The sequence below is a fragment of the Bombus vancouverensis genome, chromosome 9, assembly GCF_051014615.1.
Source record: "Bombus vancouverensis nearcticus chromosome 9, iyBomVanc1_principal, whole genome shotgun sequence".
NCBI classification, from domain to species: domain Eukaryota; kingdom Metazoa; phylum Arthropoda; class Insecta; order Hymenoptera; family Apidae; genus Bombus; species Bombus vancouverensis.
Window position 1 is genome coordinate 1,463,815 of NC_134919.1, and position 14,970 is coordinate 1,478,784.

The 14,970-nt window shown below is 26.9% G+C and overlaps 1 protein-coding gene across 6 annotated transcripts; it reads right to left on the reverse strand.

Moving 5' to 3' along the window:
- Positions 1–952: 952 nt before the first annotated feature.
- Positions 953–14,372, reverse strand: LOC117160010 (guanine nucleotide exchange factor DBS). Of its 6 annotated transcripts, none has more exons than XM_076621429.1 (17): positions 13,931–14,040; positions 12,548–12,900; positions 8,426–8,521; positions 8,228–8,342; positions 8,057–8,147; positions 7,666–7,896; positions 7,345–7,604; positions 7,027–7,261; positions 5,810–6,004; positions 5,570–5,746; positions 5,319–5,504; positions 4,915–5,250; positions 4,508–4,825; positions 4,234–4,431; positions 3,945–4,153; positions 3,674–3,872; positions 953–3,585 (listed from the first exon to the last, which is right to left on the reverse strand). In XM_076621429.1, the coding sequence occupies exons 2-17, from the start codon at positions 12,618–12,620 to the stop codon at positions 3,358–3,360; spliced, it is 3,147 nt and encodes a 1,048-aa protein (XP_076477544.1). In that variant the 5' UTR covers positions 12,621–12,900; positions 13,931–14,040; the 3' UTR covers positions 953–3,357. The 6 variants fall into 6 exon arrangements, with proteins under 6 accessions (XP_076477544.1, XP_076477543.1, XP_033196260.1 ...); XM_076621428.1 differs by lacking the exon at positions 13,931–14,040 and adding an exon at positions 12,996–13,460; XM_033340369.2 differs by lacking the exon at positions 12,548–12,900 and having other exon boundaries at positions 13,931–14,372.
- Between the last annotated feature and the right edge of the window lie 598 nt (positions 14,373–14,970).

Consider the following 14,970-nt stretch of genomic DNA (forward strand, 5'->3'; position numbering starts at 1 on the left):
TACAACACTTACCTCATCTATCGTTCTAAATTCAAATTAATATCGATTTAAATCAAATTAAATCGATTGTACAAATTTAAATTTAAATTTCGATTTCAAACATTCTAAAATTAATTTTAATCGTGTTCATTAACGGATAGAGAGTCTTAATAATCCCTACAACATTTACTAAAGAATATGAATCTGAAAAAATATAAGATAGTATTTTATACACATAGCCATATTCAAAGTATGTATATTTATACATTTCTATCGTAAAATTAGAAAATAAAGCTATAGGTTTAATAAACTTAAGTATAGACTTACGTGGATAAATTATTTTTGGAATTCATATATGTTTTTATCTTATTATATTATTTTAATAAACACACAGACAATACATTAAACAAAATACAATATTAAATACACTAGTTTTAACCTAGTCTCGAATTTTAAATACTTATTACAAACTATGACTTTTATGGCTGTTAATTTAAACATAATATCATTATTATCATTATTATTATTATCATTATTATTACAATTAATATTGATTGAACTAATATTAATTGATCAGAACTTCATTGTTTCAACAAAAAACTGTTACCTAAATTCTTTTTTACTAAAATTTTTGTATGGCAAGCTTATTCTTCAATGCTTAATTATATTATACATTGATGAAATATTAATATTTAAGTTAATCTCGCGTAAAAATAAATTATATCAAAATTACCTGAAAGGAACAACAAAAAGAACCCTTTATTAGAAGCTTATAGACAATATTTCAATCAGGATTGATATTTCTTTTTTGAATTAAATTAGATCTGAATTTTGTAAACAAAACTAACATCTCTAATAATATTCCTAATAATTATAGCCTATTTCTATTAATATATTGTATAGAATAAACATTTTCCTTTCTGTAAAATCATCCAGTTTTCTTTTCTAAAAAAAAATACAATAATAACATTGCTTTATTTGTTTCAAAAATTATTATTACATCCACATGCATTCATAATAGAACCATTCCACATTCCACATATAATTATTGTCTATGTATTAATGTAATATTATCTACAAAAATTCTGATAACTTAAATATTTGTTTGTTTTCTATATTAAGTACATATTGGAACACAAAAATCCAATAAAAAAACATACAAAAAATTAAAATTTGGTTATTTTTTGCAAGCAGAATAATTAATCAGATTTAAAATCATTTCCGTAACTATTTACCACATTCAAATTTTATTATCACAATGTTGCTATATCTGAATATACATAAAATCTTACGTTTTTTTAAAATGCAAAAGAAGTAAATCAAAGGTTAAATATCAAATAAAATAATTTAATTGATGAATTATTGAATCCTATAACTAGTTAATATTAGGACGGCGTAAAGGTGGGTGAGAATGATAAATAATAAACTAAAAATTAATAGTTAACGATTATAAATTAATAATGTTTTCATTGCCTTGCTATCCCAAGAAAAGACGCACAATTTTCTTTGGTCTAAAATCAACATTTTCTATTAATAAAACATTAACAATGTAGCTATTAATCTTATTTCCAAATTATTTAAATATCATATTTATTATGATATCCATATATTATAACACGAATTTATTTCAATAATAGCCATACTACTAAAATAAATTATTTGTACTCAATATATATATATCTATATATCTTATAATCACAATAGAATTTTGTTATATATAAATAACATATAAATTATAGTTAATTAACATTTTCCAAGCAATGTAAATCATGATCCCAATCATAAAAAGAATGTAATAATTGCACATTTAACTATAAAAGAAAAATATTAATTCATAACAATTTCTTATTTAGTTCTTCTATATCCATATAAATTTTCAGTACAAATTATATTATACCTATTCCATTATCATTAAATATTTAAGAAATTGATGAATTATCAATCCTGCAAAAATTGGAATTGCTTTTTTACTGGAATATTCTTCTAAAGTTTATTACAGTATTATATTATATATTGCACAATGCTTGGTGTTAATTTTCATGCTCTTGAGAACTTATGTATATATTACTTAATAATCTATAATCGTTCATTTCTTTTTCATTAAATATTTTAAATAAGATATTTTTTACGTACTAAAATAGTACTAATATCAAGCTGTTTGGTCACAAAGACTTATTAACAGTATATTCTCTATTTTACCTATACTAATGTTTCAACAAAGTACTTCTGCTAAATTCTTATAATTCAATCGCAGAAGCATTAAATAAATACTCGTACACTCGTTATAATTTTAAAGACTTCATAATCACTCTTGAATAATTTGCAAATATTCTAAATTCGTTTTTTAGTTTCGAAAACTATGTTCTATTAAATTATTTGTGAAAATAAATAAACTATATCAATGATAATATAATACTATTATAATAAATATGTAAATAATAATTTTATTACATAATTTTACTGAAAAATATTTTATAAATATAACACAGATATATTTGATTTCTTTTTGTAACTGTACACAAGCTTTGTTATTTAAAAAATGTTACGAGCGTTGCTAATAGATTACAAAAAATAAAAATATTCCAAATCTAATATGAACTTTGGAATATTTGCATATAGTTAAATATTATACAGGTCACAAGTATAGATAAATTTCATAAATTGTAATTTTATATAACTTTTATGGAAGTAGTAACTGTGTGATTGAAATGATTGCATTTCATTGTAGTTATTTTCTTTGCAATATTAGAAAATGCAAAGTTGAATACAAATCCGTATAATTTACTTTACTATAACTGTATTATATGTATATGTAAATATGCATATGTGCGTGCATAAATTTTTTAATCCGCTATCCAAATACATTTTATACAATTCTATAAATATTATTCTTTTTGTAAGAATAAATCTAGTTAATATTATTTTTCTGTAATAAATGCAAATTTTATTTGCTTGCGTAAAGCGCTTCCACCAACAAATTCTTTCGTAATATACTTTATGTAGTAAAAAAGTTTATGCATTTTTTCATTCCCTGGTTTTTCGTTATTTATACCTTTTTATGAAGGATTAACTAATTAGGTTAATATCTTAGATTCTCCTCATCTAATTTTCCATTTCAAAAGTTATATATGTGGCTCTAATTATTCACAGATTAATCATATAGATCAAGCATATATTGCTATATCATACGGTCTGAAATAAGTTTCGTTATATTGTATGTATATTATGCAAAATTTCTGAATTCTTGTCTATATCTTTGTATGCATTATAAAATCTGCCAATATATGATTGTTAATTTTATACTTCAACAAGTGATATTCTTTGAATACATGCATGAATCTAACACACTAGGAAAATCTAGTGTGTTAGACGCCTGTTTCATATGGTTTCTTGGCTGTTAACTGATTGTGAGCTACGTGAACTCTTCCGATTCATTGGTTCCAAGTAAGCTGCTGGTGCCCACCCTTCTATTCCAGTACTTATTAATTTTACAAACCACCAACCAGCACATCCGACTTTAAGAAGCTCTAGATTGTCTCCCTCGCGCATTGTAACTTCTGATTGACCAACTGCACAATAATCAGCTAATGCTACATATCTTCCACCCTAATTGAATACAAAATTGATAGCATATTAGCTTTCTAATTATTTAAGCATCTAACTATTTAATTACACTATTTGAAATGAAACTTACAGGAGCAGGACCAGGATTTTCACTGAAAGCATCTTCATCATCAGTATTACTGTTTTCTGAACTCCATGCAATATCATCTTCAGTTGACTGTGAAATATCTGTAATATGCGATATAACACTGCTACCATCAACTGAAAGAGTTCTTAACGATCCTGAAACGCTGCCTTGAGCTTCCCATGAAATCGTTTGCCGCAAAGGTCTACAAATATTTTGTGCAAAATTATTATAATCATTAAAGTTTTTAATGTGTCCTATAAATAATAATATATACTTGTGATTGGTTTTTCCAAGAGCAGAATTTTGTTTCCCTTTAAGCTCAGCCAATTGAGACATTAAAACGCCTTTAATTTGACGCACCCAAGACTGTTTGACATCAACTGTAGATGCTTGTATAGTATGCACTTCAGCTCGACCTTGTAGCCAAATTTCGAAACGTCTTGCATCACCTTTTACCGATTCTGTTAATCCAATTTGTGACATCTATAAAAAATAAGATTATACTCTTTAGATATAATATAAATAAAGTGAATAAAAAATATGAAATAGATATTAAAAATTACCTTTAGATATCTTTTGAAATGGTATGTAGCTTTATTATGAGCTTGTGGTTTACTATGTTTACAAAATATAAATGCCTTTTCGTATAAGAATATATGTCGCTGTGATGGTTTTAACCTGAGAAGCCGTTCTCGTTTACTGCTACTCCATACACTGAAAGAACCTTGCAATAAGAGTTCACCTTGTGCATTTAGATCGCCCTAAAAAGGATATGCATTTTTAGTATTACATCATTGAATGGCATAAACAATTACTTTTAAATAATATTATGCCTACACCAAATCCAGTAATTGCAGTCTGATGCATGCTGTCATTGACGCATTTTAATACAACAAGCATACAATCTAATGCTTCTTGTAATTCAGTACAACACGATGGTTCGTCGCTATATTTTAAAAGATCTTTCAACAACAATTGGTATTTTGTTATACGTTGAACAGGCTTTAGAAGGTATGCAGCAAGGTGTAATTTGTGACCAAGCTTTTGTTGACAAGCTGCAAGAAACTGTGGTTCATTTTGTATCTGTTCTCGTAATTTTTCAGATCTCGGAATGTTTTGACAATAATAACTATATAATCTGAAGAACATCTCGCGCTAAAAAGTTAAATGCATCTCATATTAAAAAATATGTATGTTAATATTGTATTAATTGATTAAAATTGCGTATATGTATAGATATTTACCCTTTGTACAAAACATAACGCGACAAGTTCGGTATTTGAAATACAATTTTCTAAATCTTTTAAAAATGTTTCTCCATGAAAAATGTATATATCTTCTAAGTTTCCAAATAAAATATCTCCTTTGCCGACTAATGCTGCTGGTACTAAATGAGCCATTGCTTCATTTATTAATTCCATTTTGTATCCTTTAATTATAGTACCTAACTCAGCAACATAAATTCGTTCAGTTTCAACTAGTTCCGCTAAAACATGTCCACGCTTTAAACGTAAAGCTTCTGTGTCTTTAGATTCACTTTCTGGAGATGAAGATTCCCCTTCTATAGGACTCATCTCCATCTAAAGAAATATAATCAAGAAATAAAAAAAATTGAAAATATGTCAAATTAAGTAAAATAAGAATTTACCTTCGGCATAGTGTTAGCTTTTTTAAGAATTCTTCCAGGTTTAACAATTTGAGGCAGTGATTGCAATGGTTTAACTGGTTCAGGTGTTACAGTTTGAACTGGTCTTGCTGGTTTAATTAATTGCTGTTTTAGTGTCATTATTCTTTTATCACACATCAAAGACACATCTTCTATTCTTTGCAAAACCTAATAATTTATTTTATAAGCACAACAATTTTATAAATATAATTTTATTTACATAATATACATACTTGAGTAATAAGAGCCTTAGTTTCAGGCATTACAGAGTCTTGAAAAATACATCTGGGATGGTGAAATTCTTCAGCAGCTTCTATTAATTCTTGTAATTCTTGAAGTGCTTGATCAGGTGGAGTCGTATTGTTTTGTGAGGCAAGTAATTCTATACCACGTGTACACCATGTGTTTGCCTATTATGTATATATATTTAGAAATAGACATCGTTTCAGATAATTTTAAATATAAACAATTACCTTATCTATACGTTCCATGAGTTCCCTACATTTAGTTAACATATGTAATCGTCTTTCTAATCTTTGACTTAGAATAGTACAAATCCTCTGTAGTTCCACGCACTTTGGTTCTACAACATCTGTAGGACATTGATGCCTCCCAGATAATAGTTGTTGACCAGCAGATATCACCTCCTCTGCTCGTTCTATATCTCCCTATAAATGTATGTAATTTTATTCATGTTTAAAAATATGAAAATAACATTAATAAGAAAACTACAAACAGTCATCAAATGTTTTCATCAATTGTCACTGTTTTGTCTAGAAAAAGTATTAAAAAAAAAGTACTATCTTACGTGCAGTGTAAAGTGAGAAATAATAATGACATTCATTCTCAAAGTCCATCATGCCAGTATAAGGCATGAATTAAATCCCTATTTTTTTTCGTTTTTGATAAGTAATTTTTAAGCTTTAAATGTGCGTGAGTATGCAGTTGACATAACTAAACGTTTGATAGGGATTTAATTCACAAACCCATAAATTGTTATACTTAATAATTATTTTATTGTATTTCAAGATACAGTAAATAGAATTAAAAAATGGAAATAATTATTATCGTCGTATTTAAATATGTAAATCTATCATAAAATATATGTATTTTGTTGAGTGGATTGCTTACCAAGACCCAAATCCACATGGTATGCAACAAATAGGACTATCGACAAAATGAGGAAAGCGATGCAAAATAACATTTGTGCATGATGTGCATTATATGTATGTGTATCTACATATAAATATTATTCAAACCAGAATTTTCATTAAAATTTTTTAACAATTTTGTAGTGGATATTAATTTATATACATATCTCAATTTTTAAATATCTAAAATAAATGTATTAAAATAAATGCTTTATAATACTGGTTCGAATATTATACCTTGCTGCCTTAAGTGCATTGTGAACATTCTCAAACTTAAAATATTGATATTAATATTAATATTTGTTTTTCTTTCATCATATAATTTTATTAGTTATATAGAGTTGAAAGTGATATAAACAATTATTTTATATAGAAGTATTTTTAAATATTATTAACCCAGATTTGTAAATATATTTATTTAGACAGATTAGCTCTATTTTATCGCTTGTGTACTTTTGTTGTTTTGCATAGATTAGAATATATGTTTGTTTAATATGTAATAAAAATGCATGTATATATGTATAAATAAAGGTACATACTCTACATATTCTTTGAAATGCTGATGTGTCACAAACTAACTGCTCAACCCTTGCTTGAGTTTCTCCTACTTCTGTCATTTCTTCTATAGTTTTTAGATGTTGATCTAATATTGCTTGTAACTCTCTAAAGTCAGCTTCAAATTGTCTTAATGCTAAGCAGTGTCTCAAACGAGAACTATGATGTGTCCAAAACAGGTCAAAAGTGCGTTCTGTTTCTTCTAACTGAACAAGCAATCTAAAAACAAATAATAACTTTTAATTCTTGTTCTCAATAAAGAAAAATTGTTGTAATTAGTGTTGAACTAAATTATCTTCTACCTTTCTATTGCTGCAACATTTCCTAATCTATCAGCTGTTCCCTTGCCAGTTAATTGTCTTACACTATCCAATAGTGCTTCACCATGTCTTGCAGCACTAAGAATTTCTTCTTTTAATTCATTGTATTCTACTTGTTGTTGAGATAGTAAAGATGTAGTTGCAACTGTATTATTAGGAAATTCAATTTCGGCTAAACGCCGAGTGAAAGAATCCAATGCGAGAGATACGTCTTGAGTCATTGATGAAAATTTTTCTAAACTCTAAAAAATTTTTAATATAGAGAAGTAGTTATTTTTATATTATTTTTATTATTCTACTTACAATTCTATTTTGTATCCAAGTGTGATGACAATATGGCAAGGTACCACCCAGTTGTTCAGTTAACTGATCTTTATCTATAAGTTCATGAAGTTCAGCAACATTTGCTAAAAATATAACTCTAAATTTGAAATCTTCTCTAAATAGCTTGTTTGATACTTCTGAAATAGCTTTTTGTAAAAATCCAGCTGGACGCAGAACATATGCTACATGAACTAAACCAGGAAAAAAGCCCTAAAATATAAGATAATTACTAACAGAACTATCAAAACTTTTCCTTATATTATCATTGTATGTTTTATTATATATATATATATATATATATATATATATATATATATATATATATATATATATATATATATATATATATAATATATATATATATACTCACAGAGATCTTTAATAACACAGTTTTCACAGAGTTCCACTTATCATTTCTTCTATCAATAATTAAGTGGAATCCAAGATCTGCTTCTTGTAATCTAAAAATTATCAGATATTTTAAATGATTTTTCCAACATGTAACTGTACATATTAATAACACTGAAAGTTGAAATCTCACGTTGGCACAGAAGTAAGATACAGCATGAGACGTTGGTAATCCAAGTCAGATAAATTATGAAAATTACCATTATCTGGAAAAGTAATTATAGGACATCCTTCTCGAGTTTTTCCTCCTATATATGTGGAACGTGTTATTTTAAAAATGCAATGATTAAATAATATATTCTTCAACGACATTAATCAAATTTTATCTCACCTGCTATAATAGCATACTGTGATTGAAGAAGGTCTGCAACATCTCGGATTGCCAAATCTCCATTTTCAATCTCACCTGTCATGCTCTCTACATCTTCTAAAAAATGTAAAATCAAGTGAATTACATATTTTAAAATGTAAATATATACAATATATGTAATATTAAATAATGTTATGACTGATTGAATAATACTATGAATCAAAGTACTTATATTTCCAGTTTATAATATATAAATATTTATACATCATTACAACACATATATCTCATGGTGTATTTACATAATATTGAACATACAATATAATTACACAATAAATTTGTAAATAAATTGTATTAATAATTTTTAATAAAAATAACTTCAACTACATAGCTCTATAGTTATTTAAAATAAGTATTTAGCAAAATTATATACAATTGTATTGATAATCACTTATGCAATATTTGCTATATGTCAAAGTGAGATCTCAGAGTGCACTTATATGACCTTGCTGATTCCAACTAAATGAAGTAGTTTCCTGCTGTATCTACAATATTTCAGCTATAACTGTAAAGCAAGAGGCTCTCAAACTATAAATTGACATTATTATAATTATAAAGACATATATACTTCTATAAAAAAACAAATCTTTCTAGAATAAAAAATATGTTAATATAATTATGATTGAGTATAGCATTATTATTATTAATAAATTATTAATAATAAATATTGTAAAATAAATATATACATACAACACAGTTTGTTATGAATTAAATTTTCATGTTATTATTTTAAATAGCAAAATTTAACATTTACTTGTACAGTTTCCCCTTTTTGCAATTTTTTAAAATGTCTAATTTTAATATACTGTTTTCAAATTTTATATAATATTAATAGATTAATGTATAAAATGTTAATATTTTTTTAAAGTGATTACTGATTTTCTACCCTTTTGATTTATATATTAGAATTCAGCCCTCATAGGACATACTTACGATAACTACATTTTTGTATTACTCTTATTTGTAATATGTGATTCTTCCACAACTATGCAGATAGGGTATAATAAGAAAAAAACCATAAATTGAAAAAATACAAATTATTTATTACCTAAAATATTATATATATGTGTATAATTATATATATATAATTATATTAATTATATATACATACTTGGTTTACAGATTAATCAATATGACACAACCACACATCAAATCATGATTCTTCCCTTTGTTTGTTTAAATAAAATAAATATTTAATAACTAATGAGCGGATTTTTATGAATTAATAAAAAGACCGTTAATGTATTATTTCTTGAACACTCAATCTACCTCAGGCATATTTTTTAATTGTAATAATATAAGCATATGAAGAAAATATACCTGTTTTATTGGGTAATTTATACAGTCATTTTATAAAATTTTATTTTATTTCATATGTATATTTTCAAATATATTATCTTTTTAATTGTATTTAGATATTAAATGTAAGAGACATTTTATTTTTTAACATCATCTATTTTAGACAGGTAATGCTGATTTATTGACTAGAAGTCCACTTGTAGTTATCTGATAACTCACGCCATCTTGTAGTTTGCTAATTGGTGTTAAAAAATAAGTATCACTTTGTCCAGTTTGGCTAGCAATTAATAAAGGTAATATGGCATTGCCTTCTGTTATCAGATCTGCTGATTTGGATGTTCCATCATCAATTGTATCTTTTTTTTCCAAGTCAGTTTTACTACATCCTTGATTCTGTATATTCTGATTCCTGATCATGAATTCTAACTTAGAAAATTTTACTTGTGGGAATTGAACTTTCATAAATCTTCTAAATGTTGAATACCCCATTATTTTTATATCAGGAGACATTTTTCTACAATACTGTATATATGAATTGTACACTACTTTACGTGTAATGTTTGATGGAAGATGTAATTGTGCATTTTTTGCAACTTTCGTCTTTTGTTTTGTTTCTTGCAATTCAATAAAATTTTTTAAGAATTCTGTAGCAATTTTATAAATATCTAAGGAAAACGTATTGTGAGGAATTTTTCCATGATTTCCATGAACTCGTGGGGTAACACCATGGGTCATTAAGTGTTTCCTAATTCGTTTTATTTGATAATGTGTACAGTTTTCTAGGTATAAAAAAGCATCCAAACATACTCTTCTACCCTGATATACATATTGTGCACGTAATCTACGTCGCTCTGTATGTCGTACCGTTTCATATGGATTGGTCAAACAGGCCATGGTAACGCCCATTAAATACATATCATGTTCAGCCTTTGTTAATTCTGCAATATTTAATCTATGACGATATACTGTTTCAGGATTTAAACCTTTAAAGCACTGATCATCCTGACATTCACATCCTCTTTTAAATCTTTGTAGCACTTGAGTTAGATTATCTTCTAACTTTGTGGATTCATAATTTGATTCTCCTTCATTTTTATGTTTCTTCACTTTCATTTTTGTTACGTTTTTCTTTGGCTTGAAGGTACTACTTGTTGCATCCATATGTATTTTCTGTAATATAAAAGTTTTTTTATATATTATGGAAAATGTTGTTAATAGATCATTAATAGATAACTTCATGTCTTAACATTATACTGGTATAAAATTAAAAGATATGACAATTAATTGATATTGATATATACTACCATAAAAATATTCTTTTTTATATCGTTTTAACACAGATGTTTACTTACCTTTTCTCTTATTTGTGTATATGTCAACTCATCATTAACCATACATTGACAAGTGGATACTTCTACCTTTTGATTTTTATTACGTAAAGTATCTTGCAATGTTACAATATCTGGTTGCATTTCAATCTCATTTTTTTCACATAAATTAGTATCCATATTCCACTTAATATTATACAATGAGGTATCTTTTAACTCTTTATATGTTCTGGTAAACAGTAATATTTCAATGATAAAATTATACAAACAAAAATAAAAAAAAATCGATGATAGAAATCAAGTATTGTCTGTTTAAAAAATACTTTACAATAAAAATTTCGGATAGAAAGATTCTAAACAAGTGATCAGCTGATTAATGTCAGTTATATGTTTGTGTCAATTATAAAATTTGTTTAAATTTATTTAGCAAAAAATAAATCAGAAATTATAAAGTAAATGATAAAGAAAATTATAACGAATAACATAAATGACGAAACGAAGAGACGAATTTATTATTTTGATTTTTATTTAGAAAACTACATCCGACATCGACAAGGTTGAGAATCACTACACATAATGGCTTTCCATCTTTATGGGTATGTGGCAAGTCAAATTTTACTTACCTTTTTTTAATTTGACCTCGCGATTATTTTCACAGTCAATTATAAATATCTTTCAAAAAATACCACATTTGAAATGTATGCTGTCACGGTATAATTTTTTCGCAAATTTTAATAATACCGGGTAACATTATAAAGCACTACGTTTAATGATATGGCGAATCTAGTTCTTAATATATCGTGGAGGGGATAACAGTGCTAGTCCCGTATAAATGGAACAATTTCCATGTTATATTCGTATAAATTGCTAAAGTTGTCAAAATAATTTCGAATAATCAACATTTGTTTAAATTCTTTTTAACTTTGATGAACAAAGAAAAATCTATAATTCTGCTAATTTGTTTAATAAATAGTTATGTCATATATTATTTAAAAAACATTGTTTCAAATTTACTTAAATTTGGATTCGATTTTCATAAGAATCATTAAGTCACGATATATTTAAATATACATATTCAAATAATGAAAAAAGAAATTTTAAAACGTATTACGTATATACATATACATATGTAAAAACATATTCATATATTCATTGTAATATGAATTTGAGATATGAAATTGACAAATATTCATAGCAAGTTGTCCATTAAATTGTATTAGAAATTTATAATTATAATATTGATTTTGTGTTTATGTAATATGACTATCACTAACATGTAAACAAATCGGGTTGTCTCATAAATCAATAATCTGTTTATAGTTCGAATAAAATTATAAAAGGAAAATATAATTATCGTGCAGATCGTTTGTACTTCGAATTTTTGGAATATTTCTTTTAGTGACATTTTTATGCATTAAATTAATTTAGGAAGTAGTAGAATAAAGTGTCTGATCCAAACCTGCACATTTCGTCGAGCAGTGTTGATGACAGGGGCAGTTGCAGCCGTGTGTTGACTTTCGTCGAAGAATCATACTGTGCTTTTTTATTTCACTAAATAATCGTTTTTTACGTGTTACAAAATATCACGCGATATTATCGATAAAATCAACACTTCACGCAACAATTTGATTTATCGTCAATATTACAAGTCTACTCTATTACTGATATATATGAAATATCCTAATTTTTTCGTGTGCATTAATTTGGTGGAATTTCATTATAGTCGATTTTTATTTTCCACTCGGATATTATAGTCTATATTTCCAATTAGTCTTACGCACTCAATGCCTCGAAATAACTGCAACGCGATCACTTTATCCAAGAATAAAATGAATTAATTAGTAAATCTGTTAATAATATATAATATATTGATGTAAAAATTCTAATTATAAGATAAAGATGATTACATTGATTCGGTGCTTTTAAAACTTTATTGAATGCATCTCGCAACTTGTAATCCTGCAGTTTTATGACTTTTCACCATAAAACACCTACAACGGACGACGACCTCTATCGTAACTTAACAGAGTATGCGACGCCATAATGTTCCACAGTAGAAGTAAAGACAAGACGAAACAACCAATCACGAAAGACTCGATTCCTAAAGTGGGGTAACTGCACGTGACTTGCAGCATGTCAGTCAAAAGTGTCCGATTAAACGTGGATTACGCTAAAATTCTATATAATTCTACTATGTTATTACTTTATCATTGAATTGAAAACAGGCTGGATTATAAAAGGGTCGCGTGATAGATTTTTAACATATCTTTTCAATTGCAGCATCTATGTTATAAGAAATAAATAATATGAATGCGTATGTATGCAATAATTCCTTCATTGTACGATATAATCCTTATGAAAGTTTTCATAATCCTAATGAAATAATTAAACCAAATAACGTATAAAACGTCTGCTCTTTAAATATACTATAATTTTTAATTTATATCATGCAAGATAAGTAAATAAGAATGATTATCCATCATTAAAAAAAAAGTTTATACATTTAACGCATTTATGACAAAAATTAAAACAATACATAATATACTAAACTTAAGATAAGACTTACTACGCAAACTTACAATTATAATATAATTTAACAAAAGACAATAAGGAAACTATGAAACATTAAGTTTAAATGTATTCAAACTAACAATATTATTAGAAAACGAATGTATCAAAATATTCAAGGAACGCCCAAAAAATCAATCGAAAACAGTGCAGAATTGAAAATAAGTGCATGCGGTGGAGGAAGTAACAGAAAGAGTAGTGGAGAATAACTAAAATTTGAACCTGACAAGACCATAAATTATACTGAAATTATACAAAATTCTCGAAAACTTACCAGCTTCCAAGATTTCGAGATCCAGGTTTCCACTTCGACTATGACTGATACTACTGCTACAAGCATTATAACTGGACCTATGAGACTCTTCCATTGCGCGCGAGGCACTGCGTTTGAACTGTTCCAAAAAACTGTCTATTTGATTTTCGATGCTGGTCGGCGAGCTGGCCATCTTTTTGCGCGCCACTCCTCAGTGAACGTCAACGTGCTGGAGATGGGAATGGAAGTTGATCTCATGGGTGCGCGGTTTTTCAACCGCGACGATAAATTCGGTCTAAGGTGTTCGAGCTACATTTTACGGTGTCAAACTATCTACACCATTAGATTAGAAGAATTAGAACGCACAAGCGAACAAATCGCTAGAATTTTGTCGACTGTTGTATCTCCTCCCGCTACACGAAGCATGTTTGTTTGTCGTCGAGAAACGCCCGGAACTGAAACGACGCATCGCTTACTGCAATGTTTTCGCGATAGGTGTCGCGAATGGTTGTGAAATTCGCGCATATAACGTACTAATACAAAAGAGGTATGTGATGTGATATGTATCATGTAACTATCTGTATCTCATTTGTGGTACTGCACTTGTTTATTACAACTTTGATTTTTATTCGGTTTGTACGATTTTATAAGATAAATGACCGAGTAAGTGCTCCTTTACTTAATCTCTTTCTTCTGTATATTATTTTATGCATATTTTTGTTCATTTAATGTTCACGAAGTATATAAACAAATTTAAGATGAAGTTTTAAAGTAGAATTTATATTACTCTTAATTAAAAAAGGTTCAAACTATGTTTATTGAATATATGAAAAATTAATATTTTATTATTTAGAACAAGTTACACATCGCTTCAGAACTTGGAGTTCACTGTCATTTATTAACATTTCTATCATTAATGATAAACTAATAAACAATTGACAGAAGTTTACAAATTAAAAAATAAAAGATTTCTGTTATTATATGTACATATGCTTGTATATACACCATATAAAAGTATGTATATATATATATATTTTGTTCGCGTAGTAGTGCTTGCTGAA

Bases quoted from the DNA above. Each gene is read 5' to 3' on its own strand.
- LOC117160010 (XM_033340367.2), bottom strand. From the start codon at position 14,102: ATGGCCAGCTCGCCGACCAGCATCGAAAATCAAATAGACAGTTTTTTG. The intron at 8,522-13,930 runs GTAAGTTTTCGA...TACATTTTTTAG, and splicing joins TCTCGAAATCTTGGAAGCTG to AAGATGTAGAGAGCATGACA. The intron at 5,505-5,569 runs GTATGTATATTA...ATAAATTATTAG, and splicing joins CTAAGGCTCTTATTACTCAA to GTTTTGCAAAGAATAGAAGA.